This window comes from Strix uralensis, chromosome 11 (assembly GCF_047716275.1).
Source record: "Strix uralensis isolate ZFMK-TIS-50842 chromosome 11, bStrUra1, whole genome shotgun sequence".
Classification (NCBI taxonomy): domain Eukaryota; kingdom Metazoa; phylum Chordata; class Aves; order Strigiformes; family Strigidae; genus Strix; species Strix uralensis.
The window spans coordinates 16,871,467-16,898,175 of NC_133982.1; the positions used below are offsets into that span (position 1 = coordinate 16,871,467).

Below are 26,709 nucleotides of genomic sequence, written 5' to 3' on the forward strand. Positions count from 1 at the left end.
CGGGGCTGCCCTGCGCAGGGCAGGGGGGGGCCGCCCGCACCCCCCGCCCGCCGCTGCCACTTCTGCCCTTGGCGCTTTTGTTTACTATTTGCTTTGATTTTATTTGGGTTTCTTTTCTTTTTTTTTTTTTTCTTATTTTTTATTTACCCTCCTGGAAGGAAAAAGGGGGAAAAAAAAAAAAAAAAGCCAAAGCCGCCGCTCCCTGCACCGACCCCCGCGGCGGGCTGGAGAGGCTGATGCGGCCGCTAAGGTAAGCGGGTGCGGGGGGCTGCGCGGGGCCCCCCCGCCGCATGCTGCCCCCGGCTCCCTGCATGGCCCTTCCTCCGCGGGACCTGTTGAGGCTGTCGCTCCCGGTCCCCGGCTGCCTCCTCCCTCCCCGAGCTGTTTTTACAAGAAACCTCGATTCTTCCCCATTTTCTCTGCCCAGCTCGCTCCCTCTGTCCGGCTTGATCCTAGCCTGGCGTGCATGCGGTTATTCATTTATCCTCCCTTCTGATGGTTGCCACTAAAAATGCACCCTGCTGGGCTAAGTCAGTCGAATAATTCCTTGCAGACCACTGATGAGAACTGAAAATATCCTCCCCAATATTTTCCCCTTTCCGTTGGATAGCTCATCACGGGTCTGGTCGTGATTATCGAGACCGGAGCGTTTCATTTGGGGAGACACAAAGCTTAACTCCCGGTCTTGTGAAGCGCTGGGGTGTTTGCAAGCTCCGGGGGAAAGAAGGGGAGGGGGGGGGTGACAGCTGGACAGATGTGGGACATGGGCAGGGACGGCCACATCTGTGCGCAGGGAGAGGATGGGCAGCTGGAGCCTGTCTGGCCGGGGGGAGACTTTGCTCCTGATGGACTGGTCCGTAAATCGCCCAAAACCTCAGCCAGGAGCTGGGGGGACAGAATAGAGCCCCCAGTCAGGACAGTTCAGAGGCACCAGCCAGAGCAGCCCCTGTCGAGGCTTGCTTCCCACTCTTGGGACCTGCAGGTTGCCCTTCCTAAATATTCTATACATTTAAGGAAACCGGGCTGTGTTTGCAAGACAGGTGCTTTTTGTTGTGGTGGTGGTTGCAAGGCAGGAGATGAAAGTTTGGTGTTGTTTTGATGTGATTCTTGATTGCTGCCTGTTGGAGTAATTGCATCGCAATTGCTCAGAGGTAGAATCAATTTCCCCAAATTGAGATTTTAATGGGAGCTCGCAAGCTGCTGTTATGTCATGTGGTTTAAGGCGGCGTTGGATTGCATTTATTTTATAAACTGGATACTTTTACAGACGGCGCAGGGATAACAGCACCACCCAGCGGGGCCGCAGCACAGCCCTAGTCCCAGCCCAGCCCAGCTCCCAGCCCAGCCCTAGTCCTAGTCCCAGCCCAGCTCCAACACTAGTCCCAGCCCAACCCCAGCCCCAGCCCTAGTCCTAGTCCCAGTCTCAGTCCCAACCCAGCCCAGCCCAAACCCTAGTTCTAATCCTAGACCCAGTCCCAATCTCAGCTCAGCCCCAGCCCTAGTCCCAGCCCAGCCCCGAGCCGGGTGCTCCCGGGAAGACTCCCGGTGTCACCTCTGAGCTGTTCCCCCTCCACAAAAACTCCCAGTTTCATTTGCCAAAATACCTGTAGAGGTGCTGGATTAAAGTTGTTTGGTTGGGTTTTTCCCATAAGAAGGAATGTCTCTTTCTCAGATAACCAGGAAAAAGTTTTAAATCAGCTGATGACACTGTCATTTAGTGTTTTGTGACCAAGAGCTCAGGAAAGGCATCCTGATGCTGTCAGGAATTGACAGAAGGGGACCTGGGAAAGGGGATTGGGTTTCACAGAGTTTTTTCCATAGGATCCTTCAAACACTCCTTTCTCAAAGGGCTGGAGCTGCAGATTTGCAAACACCCGATGCCATCTCCCACCTCTAAATGAGACCCAGGAGGTGTCCTTAGCTGACCTGTCGGTTGGGGGGGGTGGAATTAGGGAGCAGTGTTTGCACTTTCTCAAGATACCTGTAGCTTTTAAAAGCAGCAGAGAAAGACTGTCCCATTACACAGACTGGTTTCTGTCTCTGCTGATAAGTACCCAGTTCTCTGCAATTCTTCTGTTCATTTTTTGGCCGTTCAGATTTATCCATCTTTTCTGCTGAGCTGACATTTGGCCATTTGAACTTGCTCTTGGGAACCTCCCAGACATCTTCTATTTTTTTAGAGGGGAGCCCAGATGTGAAGAAGATACACTGAAGAGATATTGCTTGATATTTACCCCAAAGAGGAGTCTGGGCCAGGAAGACCAGCTCCCTGCAGAGAACTAAATATACAGATGGTGAATTCCAGCCAGCCCTCCAAACACGGCCGAACAAGGGATGGTTACATGCTCCCATGTGTAGGAGACAGGCCTCACCCCACAGGGCTTTGCAAGCAAGGGGAAGGGAGAGAAACGAATGAATGCCACCAGTCAAAAAAAGTTGACGTGATGAACCCTATTTGCCTGAAAATATCCCTGCTTGTTTTGCTTTCTGTCATGGGTGAGACTGGAAGTCTTCCACCAGCCCATCCTCCCTTCCCCTTGTCCAGCCTGGGTGGCTGCGAGCATGTAGAGGTGACTGCTACTGCTGTGAGCTTGGAGCAGGCATTTCGAAGAGAGATCCCACAGCAGGGATACTCAGTCGGGGCTGCTGTTAATCAGTTAATCTGTGGATGCAAAGATGCAGGTGAACAAAGCATTCTTGCTATTTTATTTATTGGTGTTACAAAGCTGTGTTTTATCCCACCTTCAACCCACTGGCCTCTTTTTACACAGCCAGATTGGCAAATCTAATGTTCACAGAGGCAGCTGTGGGGAGGTGGATTAGCTAAACCAGCAAACTCTTCTCTGCACTTTGCTACGCAGGAGTGGGTCAGTCTTCAAAGCCCAGCTCCTTGCCATCACCTGCCTGCCCCACACAATTACTGCAAAAGTTCAGTGCAGGGCACTAATGAGACCTGGGGGGGACACTTTCCCTGTCAGCTGCTCTACCAGGCGTTGTACTGCAAGGCAACAGGTTAGGAGGGAAGTAGGTTTAGATGCATAGTCGGCGGCTTCGAGGTGCACAGCTCAGAGAGAGCCTCTGCTCATGCTGTCAGCCCGGGAAACTAAAGTGATAACAAATCTGAATGATGAGTAAAAGGAAGGTCTTTAAAATGAACTGCAGCGTTTTCCAGTATTGTAAACATCAGGGGTGTGGCTGTTACTGCAGAAAGATGAAGGGGCGGGTTTTTTTGTTTTTCTTCTTGTTCAGAGGTTTTTTCTTTAGTAAGGGAACTGTTCAGAGTACAGCTGTTTGCTTTTACTCCCATGAACATTTTGGGATCAGTTGACAAACCTCCCCGGACAACTGTTTGGGGGTTTCCACTCCAAACTTTCTTTCTTCCTCTTTTAGGGAGCGATTTGCTTTTTGCTGCTCACCCCAAACACATATCATTGCAGAACATTTCAGGATTAGCTTCCCGCATGGGTGATCACAGCTTATCCCAGCCAGGCCACGAGCAGCGTTCGTTGAATGCCTTGTCCTGAGGCAGAGCAGGCAAAGGCACGTGCTGAAGCTGTATGGAGATAGCTGTGTGAAGAGTGGCCACGCAGAAAGTTCATGGCAGAGTCAGGAGCAGGCCAGGAGCCCTGACATCCATTCCTCTAACTACTAGTTACAGTCCTCAGAAATACCCATGTTTACTATTTTAGCCATATAATTACAGGTAGTGAATAATTCCATTAGGAAGGCTGTAAGGGGAGGTATCATCTGTAAACCTAAGGGTTCAAATTAGACACGTCCATTCAGCCCCGTTGAAGCCCACAGCCATGCACGGGGTGACGTGGGGCGAAGGAAAGTTCAGAGGAGTGATCCCAGCTGAGCTTCCCCTGGGAACTGGGAACCTTCCTGCTCATCCTGCAAATACCTCGGAGAATGCTGTCGGCTAACCCCGGCTGTGATTTGCATGTCACCCCTCCATAATGACACCAAACACGAGAATCATCGTGTAGATGACCACGGAGGTGCCTTTGGCCCCAGAGCTGAGCCGCTGCACGGCGTAACTCCGCTGTGCCTCAGAGGTGTTTGCATTTTAGCGGTGGGTGGTTTCCCACATACTGTTTGCAAAGAGCATCAGGCTCAGTGCTGCCTAAACGGGGAGCCCCGGCCAGGCTTCGAGAAGGAAAGAAGCTGGGGAAAACGCAGTCACTCCACATTTCCAAGCCTAGATATCCCCATTAAATGAGGCAGAGATCCAAATTTCACACAGCCTGCGATTCAGTAGGCGATTTAAAGCTAATCAGAAAGGTGAAGGTTACTTGAAAAACATGGAAGGGGGAGCAGGATTTCAGAAACACACCTTATTTGGGGCCTTTTCCTGCTCTGCAGTTACGGTTTGGACACATCTGTTGTTTTCTCCAGCGAAATCCGCTGCTTTGATCAGTGCCAAAAACAGCAATCCCATTTGCAATGCATGATGCAACTGAGCAAAATCAAGGAGAAATTTTTACAAACTGGAGCCAGGGGCATCGGACCGTTGCTTTATGGCAGCGCAGTTTTCCCTACACCAAAGGCAGAAGCTCCAACAAGGGTCTTATTTTAAAAATAATGCTTCAAACTGGATTCCAGTCTATCATTGCAATGTGTCAGCTTGATACAAAAATGGCAATACTAAAGTGGCGCTTTAGGTCAAACAATCAAACCAGCCTCGCAGCAGCTATTTCACAGCTGAATTTTAGAAGTTCATAATTCAGATGGGCTTTTGAGTTAAAAATATAGATCATGCCATATGTCATCAGGTGAGATAATAGCAGAAGTGATGTTTTTCAGATTGAAATAAAAGCAAAAGTTGCATTGCAAGAGGACAGGGTGAGAGCAAAAGGAGGGGTTTGGGGTCTGAAACCCCATCCCCTGGGTCTCTCCCCACTGCCTGGGCTCTCCCCAGCTCATGGACCCTCTCCCTCCTCCCCCCAGGCTCCTTCCAGCCTCCCCAGGGCCCTTCCAGCTCCAGCTGCCTACACATCCCATCAGCAGGCATTTCTTCTTGGGTGGTAGCAGCAGCTGGCAGGGTTTGGACATATTTGCCCCTGTTTGACATCCCCCACAAAGAGGTGCTTCGAGTAGGCGTTCCTCCCACACTGCCTGTGCTACAGGTCTGGATCCGGCCTGCCAGCTTTCATCTCCTGCCCAGCTCAGCCCAGTCTGGCAGCTCTTCTGCACACAGAGCTCCTTCTGAATTTAGTGGACATCATCTGAGTGCAGCTGTAGAAGGATCAGGACCAAGACAGATCTCCAGTCAAGCAGGCAAGGCCCCAGGATTTTTGGATCCCATCTGGGTCCCAGATGTAAAAAGCTTCAGCATTTTAATTCCAGTTGCAGCCTGAATAAAGCCCCAGTGAAGCTCCTCCTTCATTTGGAGGCAAGGGGGCTCAAATTCTCCAAGGAGAACTAGATGGGAGTTGTTAGGTCCCTTTGCTTCGTAGATATTTATTCCCATCTCCTCTTCCTCACCTCACCTTCCATGGGATATTTGTTGTAGCCAAATCACAGATTCAGTGCACAACAGGAGGAGATCAAGAACTCTTCTTGGAGACTTTAAGCTATCCTCACTCCAAAAAGCATCCTTAAGGGTGATTGTGAGTGGACGAGATGGGGATTTCCAAGGACAGCTAGAAGCAAGGTCAGGGAGCATCCCTGGCCTATACCAAGCTACAGGAGGAAAGACACACTGTTAAAGGGCATTTACAGAGTTGGGAGATGGGTTGTATAAAACAATCAGAATCCTTTTATTCTTTGTATAAGATCCCCAAGAGAAAGGAGATGAAACATTAGGATGGCAAGGGGACACTCAACCGAAGGAGGGCTAAGGATCTAAAACAGGGAAATTAAAGCATATTAATTAAAGCATATTACACCCGTGCGCACTCTCATTCTGAAGGGAAGTTGTCTTAGTTCACTGTGGCTAAAACACCCTTCAAGAGAAATTTTAACTAGATCCAAGTGGGCTGTTAAGGGGATGCCTCCCTGCCGGCCCAGCCCTTTCCTGGGTGGCACAGACCCCTGGGATGGTGGGGCTGCGGATCCAGCCTACTCACCTCCTCACGCTGTGGCATCCCAGGAGGTGGAAACGAGCAGGATTTTGAAGCCCAGCAGGCAAATGCCTGTGTGCTTCAAGCTGCTGCTCCATCTACATGGTCGGTGAGCAGGGAGGGTGCTCCCAGGACTGCTATCTGCCCAGGGACTGCCCAAAGGGTGTCTAAGGAGAGCTCACAGTGAGACCCGATGGACAACTGTACCAACCCAGCTGGTGAGACTTCCCCAGGTCTATAGGCGGGCTGGTGGTGGAGGTCCTGGGAGAGTGCAGGTACACCTTAGTCCTCTCTCAGTCCTCAGCGGGCTGGCAGCTGGATTTGGGACCCCCCAGCAGCCACCCCCCTCTCTGAGGACTGTCGTCTAATGATAAGGATCTATGAGACTTGCTGTTCTGGGTCGTCTGAGCTTACTTCACCTCTGCCAGTGCCGGTGAACGACCCGGCAAGGTTGTGAAACGCTCACCCCTCCTGCGCAGCCAGGGCTGGGGCAGCGCAGAGGAGCTCCCCGTGCCGGGGGGGGGGCATGCCCCAGCGGGCTGGGGGCCGCAGCATCGCTCTCGCAACCTCTGCCCCGCACAAGGTGCCCAGCGGCTCCCTGCCTCAGTTTCCCCCGTCTGCCGTACAACGGCCTCTTGGCCCCAAATCGCTTCATTTCGGAGAAATCCAAAGAGCTCTCGTTAGGCCCATGGGAAGGAGGCAGGGAGGGCGCGCCGGGGGTGCAGACCCACGGGGGTGGGAGGAAGCCCCGCTCCCAAATTGCAGCCGAGCTGCGATGCCTGAGGCGGGGAAGCAGCAGAACCTGCGGAGCGCTTCCCACAGCCCATCCCGCGTGGAACCACGGCCCCCCCAACCCCCCGGCGCCCCTCCCCGCAGGGCTGGGGAGGGTTTGGGGGCTCGACCCACAGCAGTAACCCCCTTCTCCGGGTCTTCCCAGGCTCTTTCTTCCCCTCTCCCCCCGCCCCGGCTGCGGTGCACGGCGCCCGTCCCTCCGCCCCTTCCCCGCCGCCGGAGCAGCATGGCCGGGGAGGCGGGCGGAGGCGGCGCAGGCAGAGGATGCAGACATTGGAGGGCAGCCGGGATGATTGATGGTTTGGGCTGGTTTGTAATGGGAGGGGAAGGAGAGGAGGAGAAAAACTCTGTGTAATCTTTCAGTGCGGAGGCCACCGGAGCCCGGAGCTGGGGCTGCCCGTCCCTGCACCGCTCCGCGGAGCCATGTGGGGCTTTTGATTTTAGTTTTTTTTTTTCAATTCTTTCTTTCGATTGATTTATTTTTCCCTTTTGTTTTTTTCTCTTTCTCTCTTCCCTTCTCTTTTTTTTTTTTTTTTTTTTTTCCTTTTTAAACTCTTCTTCCAGGGAGAGGATAGTGGTTAAAGCTCGAGCTGGATGGATGGGTATGGGGAGAGGGGCAGGATCCACAGCCCTGGGACTTTTCCAAATCCTCCCTGTCTTTCTCTGCATCTTCCCTTCAGGTAAGGAACAGCCTCTTTATGTTGAAGAATTTTTTCCTGTATTTCTCGCAGCCCTTGGATAGCCGCCTCAGTTCCCCCTGTCTCTGGGCCTCTTTCTCTCTCCCTCTCTTTGCAGCAGTTTGCCACATGTTTAAAATAAGCAAGTGGGGCTCAGTTTTGGTGTGTGGCCCCCCCTCATTCCCTCTTCCCTAAGCAATTGCGGTGGGTGTTTTTCCTTGACCTCATCTTCTTTGTCTCCCTGCTGCCTCATCCCACAAGGAAGGAGATGGTCGGAATCAAAGCAATCCCCGGCGAAGGCAGCCGGGGGTTGTTTCTGACAGCGTCAGGCAGGTTACGTTGTTCTCTCGTTCCCGGGTGTGCTCTGCGCCTTGAGAGGAAGGGGGGGGACCCACACCCGACCCCCCCAGATGCCAGATTTCTGCCCTTGAATGCAGTGGGGGGTCCCCGCTCCGAGCCCCCCGGGGAGGGAAGAGCCGGAGAGCGGTTGCGGGGGGGTGGGTTGGGGGGGGGGTGTAAAGGAGGGGGCGGGGTCGTTGCTTTGTGATTTCGGGAAAGGTGGGGTGTCCGGGGGGGGGTTGCACGGCCTCGGGGGTTCACCTGGGCCGGGCAGCGCGGTGGGCGGCGGAGGATGCGCGGAGCGGCCCCCCCCCCCCCCCCCCCCCGCCTTTCTCGGCCTCGGCCTGGGGGTTTTGTGAGCTCAGCACCACTATTTCGTCGGAAAATTTATTCCGGCCGGGCCGGGAGGTGTTGTGCTGTCCGAGGGCGGGATGGCAACCAAATGGCAAGCATGGGCTCCCCTGGCCGAGCCCTCGCTCGCTCGCCCGCCCGCCCTTCCCCGCGCACCCCCGGCCGCTCGCACCTACGGCTGGTCTCTGCCTCCCCCCTCCCCATCCCCGGTTTGTTTGTATTGTGTCAGAAAAGGAGAGAATTTCAGAATTACAGCTGAAAACGCCATCTGTTTCCAATGAATCCCCCATAGTTTTTCACAATGTTTTTGGCAGATCTCTGCCTGCAAATTCCTTCAAGCCCTGAGTGCTTGTTTTTGTTGGGGGAGGGGAAACCCAGTCCACAGAGGCGGATTTGTTCCTTCCAAAACTCTCCAGTTTCTTTACCTCCTTTTTTTTTTTTTTTCATTTGCAAGGGGGGAAAAAAAAAAGAAAGCAGGAGGGAGAAAGAAAACCTCTTAACGCTTAAATCTCCCTATTTATCTTTTTAGTTTAGTAAAACTTTCCTTTTCCTTTATTAATTTTTAAATCGCCTCTGCATTTCTTTTGCATAACCGTAGGTGAAGCAGTCTTGCACACACACGTAGTAAATAAATAAATAACTGCTTTACGCCCTTCCTCCCCCCTTTGCCCTCTTAGCCCTATCGCAGGAAAGCGAGTCTTTTCAGCGCTGCCCTTAGCACTGAGGTGTCCTTCTGGACCCCCACTTCTCCCAGGGGACTTCCCAGCAAGCTGGAAGCTGAATTCCCCCCCCCCCCTTTTTTTTTTTTTTTATTTTTTCTGGAAACTCTGGAGCTGCTCCCATGTGTGTTGCTTAACGCCCTTTTCGGAGCGGTTGAGTTGCGAAGCGTTGAGGCTGTGAGATTTACGGTGCAAGAAAGAACTTGATAGGAGATCTGGCTGGCTGCTTTGTTTGCTTCTCCCTTCAGCAGGCAAATAAGGTGCAAGGAACTGGCAGAACGAGGCGATCCAGGGCCCGCAGGAGCGGGGCGCAGGCAGAGATGGTGCTCCCCATGCATAGGGCTGGGAGCACGCCGGGGGCTTTCGTTGAAAGCTTTTTGGGGTGGGAAGGTAGGAAAAAGGGGGGCGATTTATTCCCTGGCATAATCCTTTGCTCCTTCTCCTCCCTGTGCTTCCTGGGAATTTGTAGGTTCCCAGCTCTGAGGAAGCTTTGCACCCCTCCTGGGAGCCCCGGGTGAGTGGGGCTGCTGGAGGCTGTGTCGGATCGGTGCCCCCCCAAGTCCTGCCCTATTTATTTGCTTAAAACCCCCCCTCCACCGCTACACGCACACCCCAGGCTGGATTCCTGCTTGTGTTGCTCTCTCACCTCCTGGGCAGCCCCCGCCATCGAGCACCCTTGGGCTGGGGGTACCGGCGTGGGTCCCCCCACACATGGGTCAGAGTGGCCGCTGAGCGTGGAGCAGCTGGGGAAGGAGGTTTGGGCAGAGCAGGCCACTGCTGACAGTTTCCCTGGCAGAAGTCCTGCTCGGGGCTTGTGCCAAGTCCCAGCATTGGATGCTCATGGGCGCTGTCCCCCCCCCCCCAGCTGGGACCTTGGTTTCCCTGGGTGCTCAGCTGACCCCCACCTGTGCCTCCCAGTATGGGCTGTTCTGAGTTTTCCTGCAAATTCTTTTGTACTTTCAAAATCTGGCCCTGGGTGTTTTGCCCCAGATGTCAAGCCTTGCTCGCTCCACTCCCTTTGCTTTGGCTTTCCCAGTTCGTCTTTGCTGTTTTGGCTGTAATACACTTCTGCCTCCAGATAAAATTGGGATTTTCTGCCCTTGGTCCATCTGGGCAATGCAGTTGATTCCAGATAAGGATCCGTCCCTACTGGAGGTGTATCGGATCGGTTGATAAATGGCTTTTGTCTCAGCAGCAGGGAGGGACGTGATCGCAGCATTAAGCCGAAATTGAGAAGAGGGGCTTAGAGGCTGTTAAAACCTCCCCAACACTGCAAACGGAGAGCTGGGCTGGGGGCTGGAGAAGGTGGCAGCAGGGGAGGAGCGCGCCTGTACGGGATGTTGTCAGGGCAGAGAAGAAGGGAGGGATTCAAACGTAAACCTGGAAATATTTTGGCTTCCCTGTTTTTGTTGCTCGCTCAGAGCCGGTCTCGTACTTGGAACGGGGAGTTCTCAGCAATTGCCAGCAAGGCTTATTGCGGGGCTGGAAGGAGGTGCCTTGTTTTTAATGCAGGTGGGGTGGATATGTTGCTTTTTTACACAGAAATCCTGCAATTCCCAGCCCTTGGTTACTGGGAATGGGGGGATATTAAGAGTGGCTGTGAGTTTATCATGGCAGCAGCTGAGGTTTCCTTCTTTGTGGCCCAAATAGCTGTGCCGAGTCGGATGTGCACATGGAAGTGCTCACAGGGCTGGGCAGCCATATAAAAACTTCCTAACCTGGGGGCTCTGCTCAGTCTCTGCACCAACCTGCTGTCCCTGGAGAGCCGGGCTGCAGCGCTGGATCAGGCCCCAGCGACAATGAGTTTTGCGGTCTCTCGTCTGGCTCCCTGATGGGCACATCCCATAAAGCAGCCAGAGGCTCTGGCAGGGTGGTGCACACCCCGTGTGAGCCCCTCCTCAGCCCATCAGTCCTTCAGGGAACCCCCCCAGCCAAGCCCTACAGCTCCCAAGGGTTGAGCATTCCTGGGACAGCAAAGAAGGTCAAAGACAAGGGGGTTTGGTCCATCTGGATAGGTTTGATTTGCTTTTCCTATTGGAGCAGACACCAAACTTGGAATAGGGGGGAGTGTAGGAACCCAGGACCAAAAAAACGTTGGGGTCCCATGTGGTTTGGAGGGGGCCGGGGTGAACTCAGGGCTGCTGCAGGCCAGGAGTGGTGTGTGCTGGGGTGACAGAGAAGTGCTTTTGGGGAGGATGGGGGATGCTCGGAGATGGAGGCTGTGGTGGGGCAGGTGTGGGGGTGCCCTGGCCTTTTTCTGGTTGTCCTGGCAAATCCTGTCTTGATGCTGCAGATCAGGAGCTGTGCAGGCAGGGCCTTGCCTGGCCATGGACGGCACGCAGAGCGCACTTGTAAGAGGAGAGCCCCTAAATGCCTTTAAAAAGCTTTTGTACCCTGCACTTGGCAACTACTGGGATGAAAAGAAGAGGATATTTATTCCCTTGTCCGTGAGCTCTCAAAATAACAGGGCGTTCGATTGTAGCCTCAAGATTGCTTTGCACTCAAGTGCAGCCCGGCTGAGTAAATCACTGCTTCACCAGCTGAAATTCCTGCAGCAAGGGGGAGAATTGAATTATGGCCAACTGCAAAACCAGATGCCATCCCCTTGATGAAGTCATCGGGCTCTGACTGCGGAGAACAAGCTGGCTCCTACACACACGCAGCCCTCGTAGGCGCAGACTGAGCTGCTCTGTCTAATGGCCTGGCCATGGTGTGTGGGGCAGCTGGAGGCTGGCGTCCCTGCCGATGGGAGAACAGTAAGTCCTTCAGGGTGGAGCAGCAGAAGGGTGTCAAGTCCCACTTTCCGCTGCATGAGCATCCAGGGGAGTTTGCCCATTTAATTCCCAGCAAGCAGAGCTATCCCTGCATATATAGGGATTTTATGGGTCAGGCAGAGAGCAAGCTTCACTTGAGCCCAAAGTGTTTTCTCCTCCCTCGGTTTCCTCTCCTTCCTGGACAGCTGTTGACTTTGGTCCCCAAAGCCCTAGCAATGATCTATGGCGTTTTGGTTTTCGGACAAGCTACCTATTTTTTTTTTTTCTTGCTATGTGACACACTCCAGCTGGCCCTTTCTGAGAAGATGAGGATATGCGGCAGGATGTTTTAGGGATGGATCCTGGCTCTGGGCTTTGCCAGCCCACAGTGATGCGGGAGCATCGCTGTGCTGGGGACAGGCGGGTGGGGAGCAGCAGGACGGGAGGGGTGGGTTCCAGTTACAAAGTTACTTTTTCTCTTAAAATTAAAACCTGAGCCCGGGGGAGCCATCAGTCAGATGCATTTAGAAATAAATAAGCTCTGAAGGTCTGTGGCTGTGAAGGAGGAACAGATACTATGGCTTCCATGGGGCACAAGCAATGGGGAGCGTGTCTGGTGCTGGGTAGGAGCCCAACCTGCAGGAGGGGGTCCACTAGATCCCCTGCGTCCCCAGGTGCGGCTCCAGCATCAGTTGGGTGCCCATGTGGGTTTTCGGTGGGCTCATGGGGCTGCTGCCTGCCAGCCAGGCAGCTGCCACCCCACGCCCTGCGCGCAAACCAACGCCTCCGATTGAGATGCCGCAATTTTTTGGCAGGCGTTTAATTGTATAAATTTGCCTCATCCAGATTTATGTGCTCCGGGCTTTTCTCCATCTCCTCGTTTCGTGTCTCATTTACCTCTGTGTTTGAAGGGTTGAAATTTCACAAGAGCACGGCAGGGATGATTATTCCTAGAGGGAATCCACACCTGTGAGCAGAAAGCGTTTCCCTGCCAGCCCCGCTGCGGCCCAGGCGAGGGGGAGGAGGGCGAGGGACCCGCTGCCACACCTGGGGGGCCCCCGGGCGCTGGTGGGTGGCAGCCGTGCCTTCAAAGGCACCCTGGGAAAACAGCTTCAGCATGGGGAGAGTGATGTCTGCTGGAAACCCGAAACACTTGGCAATGGGGGTGGCTGGCAAAGGTGACCTTGTCTGGGTACTGCTGCTTCAGAAGGATGGGGACAGGGGTGGTGTTGGCTGGGGGAGGAAGCTGAGGGTGACGCTTCATGCAGGGCTTGAGAGAGCAAATCCATCTCTCTTACCACTGGACTCGTCTTGGGTGAAACCCTTCACATCCTCAGCGTCCTCATCTGTAAAATGGACCATTCCCCTCAAGATTTACCAGCTCTTGAGAACTGTTGGTGAAAAGTGGCTGGGTGCTCCCCAGCTGGGAAGGTCAGGTGTGCAGCTCCAGCACAGCTTTCCAGCCCGCGGTATGCCATGGCAGGGAGCCAGCTTCATTAGCGCCCTTCTGCAGATGGAGAATCAGAGATCGCTTCCCTCCCTTCTTGTCCTCCATCCACCAGCTCATGGTGGAGCAAATCCTGCATCCTCTGAACCATCCACCAGCGCTGCTTCCAAGGAGGAGGTGAAAGCTCAGTGGTTGCTGCAAAGGCAACGCTGAAGCCGAAATCCCAGGATGAAGTTTTAAAAGCAAAGTCTGTGACTGTTGCTGCTTTGGCTGTTAACTCTGGTTCCTCCTTTCAGCCCATCATGCCTCCTGAACTTCTCAAGATTTGCCGGTAATTCCCCAAGCAGCATCACCAGCTGCTCGTGGCTCCAGCTACAAGCTGCATGGCTGATGTGCTCTCCAGTGGTGTCTGCTCGCCCTCCTCCCTGTGTGGGGATGTCAGGGTGAGCTTGGAGGAGCAGTGGTGGCTGGGGGGGCTGGGGAGAGATACATTCGCACTCGCTAAGCATGCCGGGTCAACGGTAAGCTGACTCGCCGAGCCAAAAGAGCTGACTAAGTGACAGGAACGATCAAGGACTCCTTCGGCAGCATCCAATGGTTCGTGCCGTAGCCGGTAAAGACACTGACTCTGCTTTTTTCCTGCCTGTGCTTGCCCCATGTCTCTGCAACGCCTGGAGAGGAGAGATGGGGGGCCATGAACTCGGCGCTGAGGACAAAAGAGAATTGGCCGTGGCAGGTCCTCCAGATGCTTTAGTGATTGACACAGGTTGAAACGAGAAAACTTCTGTGTCCCTCTTCTGACTTAAAAGAACTGGAGAAAGCCTTTTGCCAGCATCCTCTTGAAGCAAGACAAAGACTGGGTTAAAAGAAACTGCATGGATCGAGGTGTGTGCTCGGATACATCCAGAGTCACTCTATCAGTGCTTCCGTTGTCTAGATTGAATGCATCTGCTGCTTTTGCCAGTGTAAGAGAGCACAAAACCCAGGCCCCAGGGTGGAAGGTTGCCCCTCCGAGCCAACCTCACCATGCACGCCCTTGCAAAATATGAGCTCCAGCGCTTTAAGAGAGTCAGGTTTATTTTTCTCCTTCAGTTCCCTCCTCCCAGTCCTCCTCCCCCCACTTCAGTGCAACTGAAACCTGATCTAATCCCTTTGCACATGGGTAATTTATTGGTCTATTGGGCTTTTCTTGATGGCAAATTGCATTGTCTTTCTTCCTGGGTTGAGGCTTTGGAGCAGTTTGCTGCATTCCTGCAGCTCTTTTCTCAGGGCTGATCTTTCACACCCCCTCTGAGCACAGTCAAATCAGTTTTATTGGGCCTCTTTGTTATGCAAACAAGGCAATAATAACCAGGCTATTATTCTGCAAGATTGTGCTTGATTAACAGTTCAAAGGAGGTCGCTGGAAGAGCCCGTTGCTGCCATCGAGCACAAATCCTTTCACGAAGCTTGGGTCAGGTGGCCTTTGGGTCTTCCTCGCCCCACGGTGCCCTGTGGGGCTGCGGGAGAGCTGCCCCTGCCCGTGACACCCCATCCATCAGGGCTGTGGACATACCGATGGGCTCCTTTCCCTCCCTGGCATGATGAGGCGCCGGTTGATGTCTGTCGTAAAATAGAATCATAGAATAGTTTGTGTTGGAAGGGACCTTTAAAGGTCACCTAGTCCAACCTTCCCCGCAGTGAGCAAGGGACATCTTCAACTAGACCAGGTCACTCACATCCCCGTCCAACCCGATCTTGAATGTTTCCAGGGATGGGGCATCTACGACCTCTCTGAGCAGCCTGTTCCTGTGTTTCACCACCCTCATCGTAAAAAATTTCTTCCTTATATCCAGTCTCGTAGCCCACACTGCGATTTGGGACCAGCATGGCTGGCACGTGGCGTGGCTCATGTAGACTTCCCTGCCGGGACAGGGACAGTGTGAGGGGCTGGATGCAAAGGGCTGATGTTGTTCATGCCCTCTGGTTTCGCTTTGGACTTCTGAAACCTTGCTGGAAGGGATCCTGTCAGCCACGTTTTTGACTAGCAATGCGATTTTTTTTTTTTTTTAATTTTTTTTTTTTTAAAACTTTTGGGGACATTTTGGTGCTGGTGGTGACTGCTGTCCACCCAGGAGCTGAGCAGTCCACATCTCCTTGAAGTTGGTAGATGTTGCTGGTATTTAGCACCTCCGAGAATCGTGCCTTTCCTATTGAGGTGTCAGCATAAATATGTTTATTTAGATTACTTAAATAAATATGTGTTTAGGAGCCTAAGTCTAGGTGCTCAGATCTGAGGCCAAAGGTAATTACGTTTTACTGTGTTCTCCGAGAAAGCCCTTTACTGCATGTGTGAGGCTTGCACATCTACACTTCAATCCATATATTTGGAAAGATGCGGGATGATGTATTTGCATCACATGTGGGTGATGAAATACTTTCCAGCCTGTTAGTAACCAAGAGAATATTAAACAACATCTCTTAGGAGTGAACACTTTAAAATTAACAGGTCTAGTTAACATGCACCCAAGAGTCTTAAAAGAATTGGCTTTTGCTTACTGAAATTAATTTCCAGCAATTCTCGTTGCTAGAGAAATTACAGGAGAACAGATGAATTGTTGATTTTGTGCTAGTTTTCTGAAAGCGCTTGATTTGGGTAAATGAAATCCAGGTAACCTGACACCAGCTGAAGGGGAAAATAGGGGGCACTGATAATTAAAAGGCTGTTAAAGTTAGATGTGTGCATGTAATATGTTTGAACACTTAATTTAAGTGTGTAATATAATGTACCAACAATGAGGGCAGAGCAGCAGGACCTGGGTCGTGTGATACCCCAGGCCCCTGAGCATGTGTTTGGTGGACCATGGGATATTGCTGGATGGAGGACTGGTGCTTTGCAAACTGGGAGCTCTAGAGAAGGTCACAACCAAACAGCACATCTTGGTGCCCACTGCGGTGCAATGCCCCGGCGAAACGGGTGACTGGTGAGCATGTCCCGCATCGGTATCGTCCGTCTGGGTGGTAGGTTTTGCAGGAAACAAGCCTGCCGTGGGGAGGGCTGATGGTGAGGCTGGGCAAACACCTTCCAGTGAGAACTTAAAAGTGCGAACCGTTAAGCTTATCTAGAGGATTGACAAGTGACTTGATTGCAGTGTGTAAATATCTTTGTGGGAAACATACTGGTTACTAACGGACCTTTTACTGCTTTGGAGAAAATTGCTGGTTCTTTTTATGTCATTACAATGAAGTCAGATAAAATCCACTTATAACCAAGACCCACGATTTGTAAAGGTGATAAACTCCTGAAACAGCCTGCTGAGGAAAGGGGTGGCTTTTCAGACCGCGCAGGCTGCAGAAGTCCTCATGGGAGGTATACCTGAACAAATGTGGGGCACCGGCCTACGGACGGGGGCTGGCTTAGTCCAGATGATTTAACGATTTCTTCTGGCTTTTAAATATTCTGAAACTGTTGGTTTCAAGATACTTAAGAAAATTTTGTGCCTGGTTTGAGTGACACCAAGACCTTGAAAGGGGAAGTTGGGAGGTGGCTGGGCTACCAGGGGTTGAAGTCATTTGTCCCTGGTACGAAGGACCCTTTGTGATGGACAAGGGTGTTGGCATCACCCAGACGCAGGGGTGTCTCTCAGATCCCAGGAGAGCATTGCTGGGTTCCTGCTTGAGAGGGATTCGTTTCCGTGCTAAGTCATCTGTGGTTGAAAAACAGATCCATTGCGAGTCGATGGAAAATAGATTATGCGAAATTGAATAAACATCGTTTCTTGGCCTGGGTACAAATGGGCCTGCACTGCTGTGCCAAAGCTGCTGCTAGAGGGGACGAGGCAAGGCGTGCATGTCAGGAGGAGGAGAGGGTCGTGTTTGCTCTCCTCCACAGCCTCTATCGGCCGTGGTCCCTCCCCAGCAGGGCGAGGGATTTGCCAAACCTGGTGGCTGCCGGTGTGGTTGGAGACATGTCAATGAGAAAGCCCAAGCGCGAGGGGCCGAAGAGGGCGTGCGGCCCCACTCGCACATCGCTGCTGCGGCACCTGGCTTTGGAAATCTGGCCTTATATGGGGCCCTGAGCGAAACAGCGCAAAGGGGACGGGTGCCAAAACTGGAGCGATAACATCTTAAAGAAGAACGCTCCCCCTTCAGGCCCAGGGAGGAAGGCGATGGGCTTCCCTGCCCTCAGCTTTGTTGTTTTGTGTTTTTTTTTTTTTTAACTCAGACCTTATAAAGTCATGCGCGACCCTGGGGTGATGCGGCAGGGAGGGATGGAGTGTCATGGAGTGTGGGGGGACTGTTTTGCAGCAGCCCGCTGTGTCTGTAGGCTGCCACAGCTCACTCCTGATCCAAGCAAACGAAGCATGTCCTTAAAGAGCAACAGGCTGTGGCTTTATTCTTATTAAGAAGTTGCATCCACATAGCAGCTGAAGGGCTACAGCAGCCGGAATGCTGCAGCCTGGACTCTGCCAGCTGCTCACTGGACAGGACACTTCGCACAGTGCGTCCCGGTGCCTTACTGAGCTGTCAGGTGAAGTGGGGTGTGCGGGTCCTGCGTGTCCAGGGATGTGTCCTCCAGCTCCTCCCCGGGCTGTGCTGGCAAGTCTGTCTGCAGTGACAGTGCATTAGGCCACATGCAACCTCAAGGCATCCTCAAGCTGTATATTAGCATAACTACTAGGAGAGCAATGATTTTAATTGCCTGATGCCACAGCTGTTTGGGATAACCGGCAGTGGTGGCACCGGTCACAATCCTGCATGCTTTTTTTTTGACTCCTGGCTTCCCCCCAGGAGGGTCCTGGGGGATCTGCAAAGCTATGCTCACAGTCTCTTGTCACAGGGAGTGAGGTGCAATTTCCTTATTTTCCACCCTGATCAACCCACACCTGCACCATGAGTATCTCGCCCCGAAATACCCCTGCTTGCATTCCCCATGCCAGCAAGCTCACTTGCTACTGTCGTTCCAGCTGTGCTACCATGTGCAATCACCTGCATTAAATACCATCCCTTACTTCTCCCTCCGAGTTTAGGCACTGTGCTAGCTATAGCATATTGTAACAGCCGTGCTTGAACGTATAGCCCCCAGCGCCAAGGCGGGCAGTGCTGGGGAGCCAGGCTTTTCTGCGTGCTGAATAACAAGACATCACTTGCATCACGTGTCTCATCTAGGAGAAACACCAGGCATACTCCATGGCAAGCCAACTGGCTGTGATGGGAAGCCCACTGATAAGCAGAATGTCTTTGGTGGAAAACCACATTCTTGGGGCAGAAAAGAAAGGGATATGAAATAATAAATATTCTTAAATGAAATAATAAATATTCTTAAATTTGACCTGTATGTGCAGAAGGCTTAGCAGAAATGTGAGCCCATGTCCCAGGTCAAAAGCTTGTTATCGAGTTACCTCTGGTCAATGATGAGTTAAAGACTTTCCGCAGTCTTCTTGCAGGTTTAAATGGGATGCTGCCAAGATGAAACAGCTCCTGGGTTCTCAGTGTTGTTGCTAGCATCTGAGTTTATTAAACAAGAATTTTAAAACTGTGAGGAACCTGTCACCATTTCCTATTTACACTTCACTCTTCTTGGAAAGGGAGAGGAGGCAAGCTTGTTTCTTAAAGCTGGACTGCTTAGTGTTTTATAGCCTCAGTCTCCTTTTCTGATTTTCCAGCACCAACTATGTTTAGGTTTCCAGCACTGCAGTGTTTAAAACTAAAACATACTGTTTTCCCTGAAACAATACTGGGTTTTGTAACTTTCTTTTTAAACAAATCTGAAAGGGTTTTGGCACAGATGCCTTGCCAGCCTACTTCTAAACAAACCCCGAGATGGCAATATACGTGTATGCCTGCAAGAGGCACCATGAAAGCATCTGGAAATGGAGGGACTTTTCTTCTCATCCTTCTGCCGCCTTTTGTGCTTGAGCCCATCCTGTCTCCAAGCCCTCCGAGGGACTCGATTAAGAGGAGAGGAAGGAAAACGCCATGAATTTCAAGCGGTGTGAGCCTGGGTTCACCCAGCAAGACTCCGAACTGGCACAGCAGAGCAGTGTCTGTGCGATGTTCAGCGATGGCCATGTGCTTTTTGCACAGCTGCTTTCAAGTCTGCTCCGGGGAAGCCACGCTGCCCCAGGGAGCAGACGGTGGGGGAGAAGAAAACAGGATCTGAATTTTCTTTGCCTTCCTCTGCCTTGCCAGCAAGCACCGAGGCTCCGGCTGAGTGCGGCAAAGGTCCTGCTGCCTTTGGCTTTGCCTCTGCGTGGGCAATGCGAGGCGGGGGCTCCGCTGGCATCCCCACACCCTGCTGCGCCGGTTTTTCTCCTCCACCTCTTGTTCTCTCTCAGCGGGCCGTGGTGGGGAACTGGCTCCTGGGGCTGGGCTGAGCCACACAGCAGTTAAGAAAGAGGTTTTTTTGGCTCCTGCTTCTTTCCGGGTGCACAGGGACACTGGCAGGCACCATTCCCAGCACCGCTGCAGCCGTGAGGGTGGTGGGGTGGCAGCGGGCTCTGATGCAGGGTTGGTCACGGCACAGATCCTGCTCTAACCTCTGCATGTCGACGTGGGGCTGGGGCACAGCAGTCATGCTGGGGCTGGGTTTCCCCGTGCCTGTAGAGGAGGAAATGGAAGGCAGACAGATTTTTGCCCTCATGGAGCTCGGTCTGGACGCAACGCACAATAATTCATGCAGCACAGAGCTTTGAATGTCAAACCCTAAAAGGACATTAAAAACCCCATTGCATCTCCCCCCACATGAATGATCCTGCCAAATCCCTGCTAATGAATACATCCTATTCTTCCCCACCCTGTTTTTTCCCTCCAGGAGCATTCATCTGAAAGTTGGATGCTGTTTCCCTTCTTGGCTTAAATTGAGGCAGATCCTGTTGGTTTCTTTGGCTTTGATGCATGAGAGTTGGGTCATGTGAGAGTGTCACGTCTGGTGAGAGAGGCCTTGTCATGTGGTAGAGCCAATGTCATGAGTTTGGGCTGTGGGAGGAGGACACCAGCCTCTTGCTGGGGGTAGAGTTGGCCGTCCCACTAGCAGGCATGCAAGCACTGACCACCTTGTTTTCTTCCCCTCCCACAGTGACATCTCCATGCAAGATCCTCAAGTGCAACTCTGAGTTCTGGGCGGCCACGTCGGGCTCCCACCACCTGGGCACGGAAGAAGCGCCCGAATTCTGCACGGCGCTGCGCGCCTACGCGCACTGCACCCGCCGCACCGCCCGCACTTGCAGGGGCGACCTGGCCTACCACTCCGCCGCGCATGGCATAGACGATCTCATGGCGCAACACAACTGCTCCAAGGATGGCCCCACGTCCCAGCCCCGCCTCCGGACATTGCCCCCCGGGGACAGCCAGGAGCGCTCCGACAGCCCCGAAATCTGCCACTATGAGAAGAGCTTTCACAAACACTCAGCCGCCCCCAACTACACCCACTGTGGGCTCTTCGGGGACCCCCACCTCAGGACTTTCACAGACACTTTCCAAACCTGCAAGGTGCAAGGGGCTTGGCCGCTGATAGACAATAACTACCTGAACGTCCAGGTCACCAACACGCCGGTGCTGCCTGGCTCCACGGCCACCGCCACCAGCAAGGTGAGCCTTGGGCACGTCCCTGTGAGCAGAGGTGGGCAAGGGCAAAGGTGCTTCTGAACAGCCTTTCTTTCCACCATCTGTCTGCACTATTTGCCCATCTCCTTGGGGAGGGTAAGACCGGGTGAGCACTCCTCTGGACTTGAGCTTTTGGCCCTAAATATCAGACGCCCATCCTTTCCTTGACTCCTCCTTCACTTAAATGGCCTGTGGTTTCCTCCTGAGCACATCCAGCCCCATCATGATGAGCAGGCTGAGATGCTGCAGCTCCGAAGGTCATCACGGCCAAAGTGGGGGATTGCAAATTAAGAGGGCTCCCACCTGGGGGACTCCAGGTTGCTGTGAACAAGCAGACCAGGAAGGATTGTGGCACCTTTTGGGGGACACCCCAAGGGCCAAGCAAACCCAGGACTGCCTTCCAGGGAGGCTCCAGCTTGCAGGGAAAAGCCTGGAGGGAGCTGAGCTCCTTACACTGCCTTCCCCTCTGCCCAGGCTTGTAATTGTCTCTGTGGTTTGCAGCCAAGTCAAGGCATTTTGTGGGACATAGTCTGTTCTGGAGGTGCTTTGACAGCCTAAATAAACACCCTGAAGGTACAAGGCAAACACTGAGAAAACCCAAGCGAAAATGTTGCTGTGATACAGCAGGACTTGTGTGCATGACCTCAGCTTCAGGAGAGACCTGTAGCTGATGAACTGTTACGTTGCTCCATGGTGCGCAAGCTCTAAAAGTAACAGGCCACTTTTTGTGCCAAAAAAAAAGGGAGGCTTAGCAGGAGGCATCCTCTTGCTTTTGGAAAATGTCCTGTCCCGCCGTGTCTGGGAGTTCTGCTTCTCCCTGCGTGTGGGGAGATGAGAGAAGCACATGTAGGACAGGGATTGTTTCTGAGCTCTGAATGTCCCCTTTTTTAGCCTGAGCTGGAGCTGACATTTTGGTTTTAACCTGTCCCTAATAAACCTCCCTAAAGACACTTAATGAGGCTTCTTACCTATCAAAAGACATCAAAACCTGCTGAAGCTTGTAAGGAAGTCTGGCTTGAGGAAAGTGGTCCTTAAGAACCCCAGGGACCTGCAATTTCTAGTCTGGATCCCAGGATCACCATCTTAATTGAGCCTTTTCACCCGTTATCTGCCTCACGGGCTTGTGGTGAGGAGGGATTAGTCATGAGATCTCCAGCATGAACCGTGGAAAGCATTACTGGGTTACTGCTAGAGGACCATGTGCTGTTGGAAAGGATGGGAGCCTCTGGGTCCATGGCACTCGTGTTTTTGCATGATGTTCTCTGGTCTGCCCAGAGGCAGGGCTGGACCCAGAGGAGGTAGCAGGGAGGTCCATGCGAGGGCTAGTACAGCCTGAAACCGAGGCGATAGCAAGAGCTGCCGCGGGGCTGGGAGCATCTGGACACTCGGCGGAGGAGTGGGTGGGAGAGACAGACCTTGCCAGGGCTCTGGACAGCTCTGTGCTCCTCACCAGCACCACTCTGCTCAGCCCAGTCCTTGGGGAGCCTCAGTTTTTCCCCTCATGCTCAGCCCTCGGGCATACCTGCCCTGTAGCTGCTGGAGCTGTCTCTCCTCCAGCCCTGCCCCACTCTGGCCGTGTCTCAGTCTGCCCCTTCATGGTGGCCACGTGGCAAGAGGTCCCCCTTACTGCTCCTCCCTCACGGAGAGAGGTGCAAGAAGAAGAGCAAGTCTGCAGGAGGTGAAAAAGGAAGCGTAGTTTGCATGGGGAGAAAAGCCAGTTGCTCTCCCTCCCCTCCAAACTCTTCCTCCTCCTCCTCCTCAAGCCTTCCCTCCAAAGCCAGGTCAGCAAGGGAGGAGCAAGTGCTGAGGTTCTTCCTCCAGCAAGAGACCCGTGTTTGAGCCCAGCCAAGGTTGGGGAGTCATGTTGGGCTCAGTCTATGCCCATATCACCCCTAGAAAGGCCTGCCCATTCAAACATGCTAAACACGTGTGTGTCTGCATGTCTGAGATGGAGCATGATGTGTTCTGGAGCCCAGAGGAGAAGACTTGGTCTATGAGTGGCCAGGAAAGGGAAGAGGCCCAGCCTTTGGGATGTAAATGTCATGGGAGCCAGAGGAGAAGCTCCACCACCTCTAAGAAAGTCAGGGCTCATCCCCATCTGCCAGGCCCTGGAGGCAAGACAGTGCTGCATGCGCAGGCATGTCGCCACAGGCCTGTGAGTAGTGATACTCCACCCAGCTCCATCTACAAGGGAGCTCCTGTGTTGGGCCTGGAGATAACAGTGCAGATCCAGGTGGTATGTTCAGTTCAGCCTCTGGGTCTTGCATCCATACACGGTGTCCTCACCCCTGTGCTGAAGCAGGATGACCATGTCTGGGTGCCTAGAAGTTGGGCAATTTCTTAGGATGAAGCTCCTGGCCGAGCTGAGCAGACAAGTCCTCCACCTCCCATGCCTCTCCTGGTGGTGGCCATGTGCTCTCAGGTGGTCGTGGCTGGTTGTAACCCTGTTCCTTTCTTTCCTCCCCATAGCTCACCATCATCTTCAAGAGCTTCCAGGAGTGTGTGGACCAGAAAGTGTACCAGGCAGAGATGGACGAGCTCCCTGCTGCCTTTGCTGATGGCTCCAAGAACGGTGGGGACAAACACGGAGCCAACAGCCTGAAGATCACTGAGAAGGTGTCGGGCCAACACATCGAGATCCAGGCGAAGTACATTGGCACCACCATCGTGGTGAGGCAGGTGGGCCGGTACCTCACCTTTGCCGTGCGCATGCCGGAGGAGGTGGTCAATGCCGTGGAGGACCGGGACAGTCAGGGCCTCTACCTGTGCCTCCGCGGTTGTCCGCTCAACCAACAGATTGACTTCCAGACCATCCGCTCGGCTCAGGCCACAGAGGGTCGTGCTCGTAGGAAGGGACCCAGCCTGCCAGCCTCCCCCGAGGCCTTCACGTACGAAACAGCCACAGCCAAGTGCAGGGAAAAGCTGCCCGTGGAGGACCTCTACTTTCAGTCCTGCGTCTTCGACCTCCTCACCACAGGGGACGTCAACTTCATGCTGGCTGCTTACTATGCCTTTGAGGATGTGAAGATGCTTCACTCCAACAAAGACAAGCTGCACCTCTATGAAAGGACACGGGACCTGGCCCCGGGCAACACGGCTCCCTCAGGGACCCCCCCTGCCCTCTGGGTAGCACTGCTGTGTTTGAGTCAGAGTTGGTTGTGCTTGTTATAGAGGTTTGCTCCTTCGCATCATGGAGAGCGGGGAAGGGGGAGCAGGAGAGAACCAGGGAGGAGATGGCAGTGTTGGACAACAGGAGGTTGGATTTCAGAGCTGCGTGGCTTGTCCTCACACGTCAGCCCCTCTCTTTTCACACCAGGTCCTTCACCTTCCCAGTTCTTGCCTGGGAGGAACGTGCTGCCAGTGGGACCAGTGAGGAGTTTTTGCTGGACTGTACCTTGTCTGAACTTTCCTCACGTCCCGCTCTCCTCGTCCTCCTCCCAGTAGTGTGGTTGCTGAGGAGCCCCCACCTCCTTGTAGCGCTTCCCCCAGGTCCCAAAAATGCACATGGTGAATGTGACATTGGTGTACATGAACGTGGCTTTGTCTTTGGAGAGCAGAGCCCACCAGAAGGGCACCGAGCAGTGAGACGGGGCTGAGCCTGGCCAGCGCAATGGGGCTGGGCTCTCTGCTCAGCAGGGCCGTGCTCTGCTTTTCGGGCATGTCCCACTCTGCCCACAGCCCCATTGTTGCAGGAAGTGGTGCAAGGGGCCAAAGTGGGGAATGGTCCCATGCTTGCCCGGCCGCTGGTGCCAGGCATCTTCTGGGTAGAAGGAGGACATGTTCCTCAAGCCTCGGCTTGCATTTGCTGTGGTTCAAAGGGCATCTCCTATTTTAGCCAGCCCATTCGGCTGATCACTCAGTAGTTTTATTCCTGGCTCCCTTGTCTCTGCCCGGACCCACTGAGGACTCTTGAAGGCAATGGGAGAAACCTGGCCAGTATTCAAGCGGTTTCTGCAACTTCTGCCCAGCGTTGGATGAGTTCCTCGCACCATTTGCTCTCCAATCCCCTAAAACTGGCAGCAGGGAGGCTGCTCGATGGGAGAGACCTGATCTGCACCTCCCTCCAGCCCTGCACGCACTCATCTGCCCGCGGCTCAGCCAGGCCCTGGGATGGAGCAGGAGCATCGCGCTCTGTTTGTTTGCTGCTAGGTCTCTGCTCCGCTCCTCATCCTGGGGCCGCGACTTGCAACCCCATTGCAGACCAGTTGCACCTTAAGCCCTTCTGGGCTTGGATCGGAAATGGGGCAATGTTAGAAATCCAGCCAGGAGATGGGATGCAGCAGAGGACCCCCCCAACTGCCTCCAAATGTCTGTTCCCTGCCTTGAAACCATCAGTAGTCTTCCCCCACCACGTAGTGCTGCCCATCTCCTCCTCTCCATGTTCCTCTGTGGTTCACCTCATCACTTACTGAACAAACAGCAAGACCATCTTTGGTCTGCATCTTAGAGACCTCCTGATGGGCTTCCCCTCCTTTCCTCAGGGGGAAGTTCCCAGAAAGAAGCCCCAAAACATGTCACTCTTGGGGGCACCTCCTTCTCTCAAAGGAGGTCTCTGGGCATGATGAGACAAGCTAGCACCAAAAGAGGTGGGAACAGGCTGCGTTTGGCAATCTGAACTGGTGCCAAGAGGCAGCCTGGTGTAAATACTCAACGTGACTATTCATTGTGTCCTAACAGCTCTAGAGCTCCATTTGTAAAGCAGCAGAGAAATGCAAAATTGTGTTAATGGATGTAATTTATATTGTCTCTTTAATATATAGAGCCCTGGCATTGATCTCGTGTGACTGTACAGATGAAGAGATGTAATTGGTTTTTAAATGTTTAAGGAAAGAAAAGAAACAAAAAGATGTGTTTACTACTTTTGCTCCTTGCTTTGTTTGCTGGTGCCCCAGGTATTCTGTTTAGGGGAGGTTTTGAAATAAGGGTATCACAGTTTGGAGGCACCAAGGAGAGCAACCACTGGACTGTGGCACAGGACAGTTTAGTTTCCCAATGCACTAATTGCCTAGCCAAGCTGATTTGGACTTTTTCTTTCCTTTGTTCAAGAAAGAACCAAGTTTTTGTCTTCCCTAGAAAAATCAAAGCGCAAGTTTTGAAAGCTCATACTTGTCACTGGGTAAGGGAACATTTGTTTCTTGCTGTGTTGTTTAGTCTGGAGAAGAGGAGGCTGAGGGAAGACTTCGTCGCCCTCTACAACTACCTGAAAGGAGGTTGCAGAGAACTGGTGATGAGTCTCTTTAACCAAGTAACAAGCTATAGGACAAGAGGGAATGGCCAGGGACGGTTCAGACTGGATATTATGAAGCATTTCTTTACAGAACGGGTTGTTAGGCCTTGGAATGGGCTGCCCAGGGCAGTGGTGGAGTCCCCATCCCTGGGAGGTGTGTTGGACTGGATGATCTTCAAGGTCTTTTCCAACCTTGATGATTCTGTGTTATCCCATAGATAACAGCAGCTGTGCAAAGCATTCCTCTGAAGACACAGTGCTTCTTGAAAGCAGTCTAAGCTGTCCAAGCTACAGCGTGACAAGTCAATACTTCCCTTAAGACCTCCCTCTCCTATAAAGCGATGGCCCTCTGGCACGATGGGCTGTGGTTTAGGGGCAATTTCCAGCCAGGAAAAGTCTGTCTGATGATGGCGTGGCTCAGTCCCGCTGTCCAGGTGAGCACTCCAGTGGTGGCCAGCTGTCGTACGGTGGTTGGGGTATCCCTATTTTAGAAGCAAACAGTGAAGCACTTTATTTTGGTTTGTGTTTGACCCAGTTCTGGTTAAAGGTGAAGTGTGGCCAAGAAAGACCCGATACTTGGAAACAAAAAAAATACTTAGGCAAAGAGGGGGGGCATTATGAGAAGGCCCCCCCATCTCCTCCCTGTGTTGAGACCCACGGGAGTGTCACCGCGTGTATATACTGTAAATTATTTATTGAGAGAAACACAAGTAAAGTTTGAGGTTTTTTGACAATAAACGAGTGGGTCTTGTTTT

The 26,709-nt window shown here is 52.9% G+C and overlaps 1 protein-coding gene across 1 annotated transcript; it reads left to right on the forward strand.

Moving 5' to 3' along the window:
- Nucleotides 1-26,709, forward strand: RGMA (repulsive guidance molecule BMP co-receptor a). The gene is made up of 4 exons (XM_074880650.1): nt 1-250; nt 7,422-7,537; nt 20,201-20,712; nt 23,197-26,709. The coding sequence occupies exons 1-4, from the start codon at nt 237-239 to the stop codon at nt 23,896-23,898; spliced, it is 1,344 nt and encodes a 447-aa protein (XP_074736751.1). The 5' UTR covers nt 1-236; the 3' UTR covers nt 23,899-26,709.

Excerpts from the sequence above, each read along its gene's own strand:
- RGMA (XM_074880650.1), top strand. Across the intron at positions 7,538-20,200 it reads TCTCTGCATCTTCCCTTCAG|TGACATCTCCATGCAAGATC; the intron begins GTAAGGAACAGC and ends CCCCTCCCACAG. Across the intron at positions 20,713-23,196 it reads CGGCCACCGCCACCAGCAAG|CTCACCATCATCTTCAAGAG; the intron begins GTGAGCCTTGGG and ends TCCTCCCCATAG.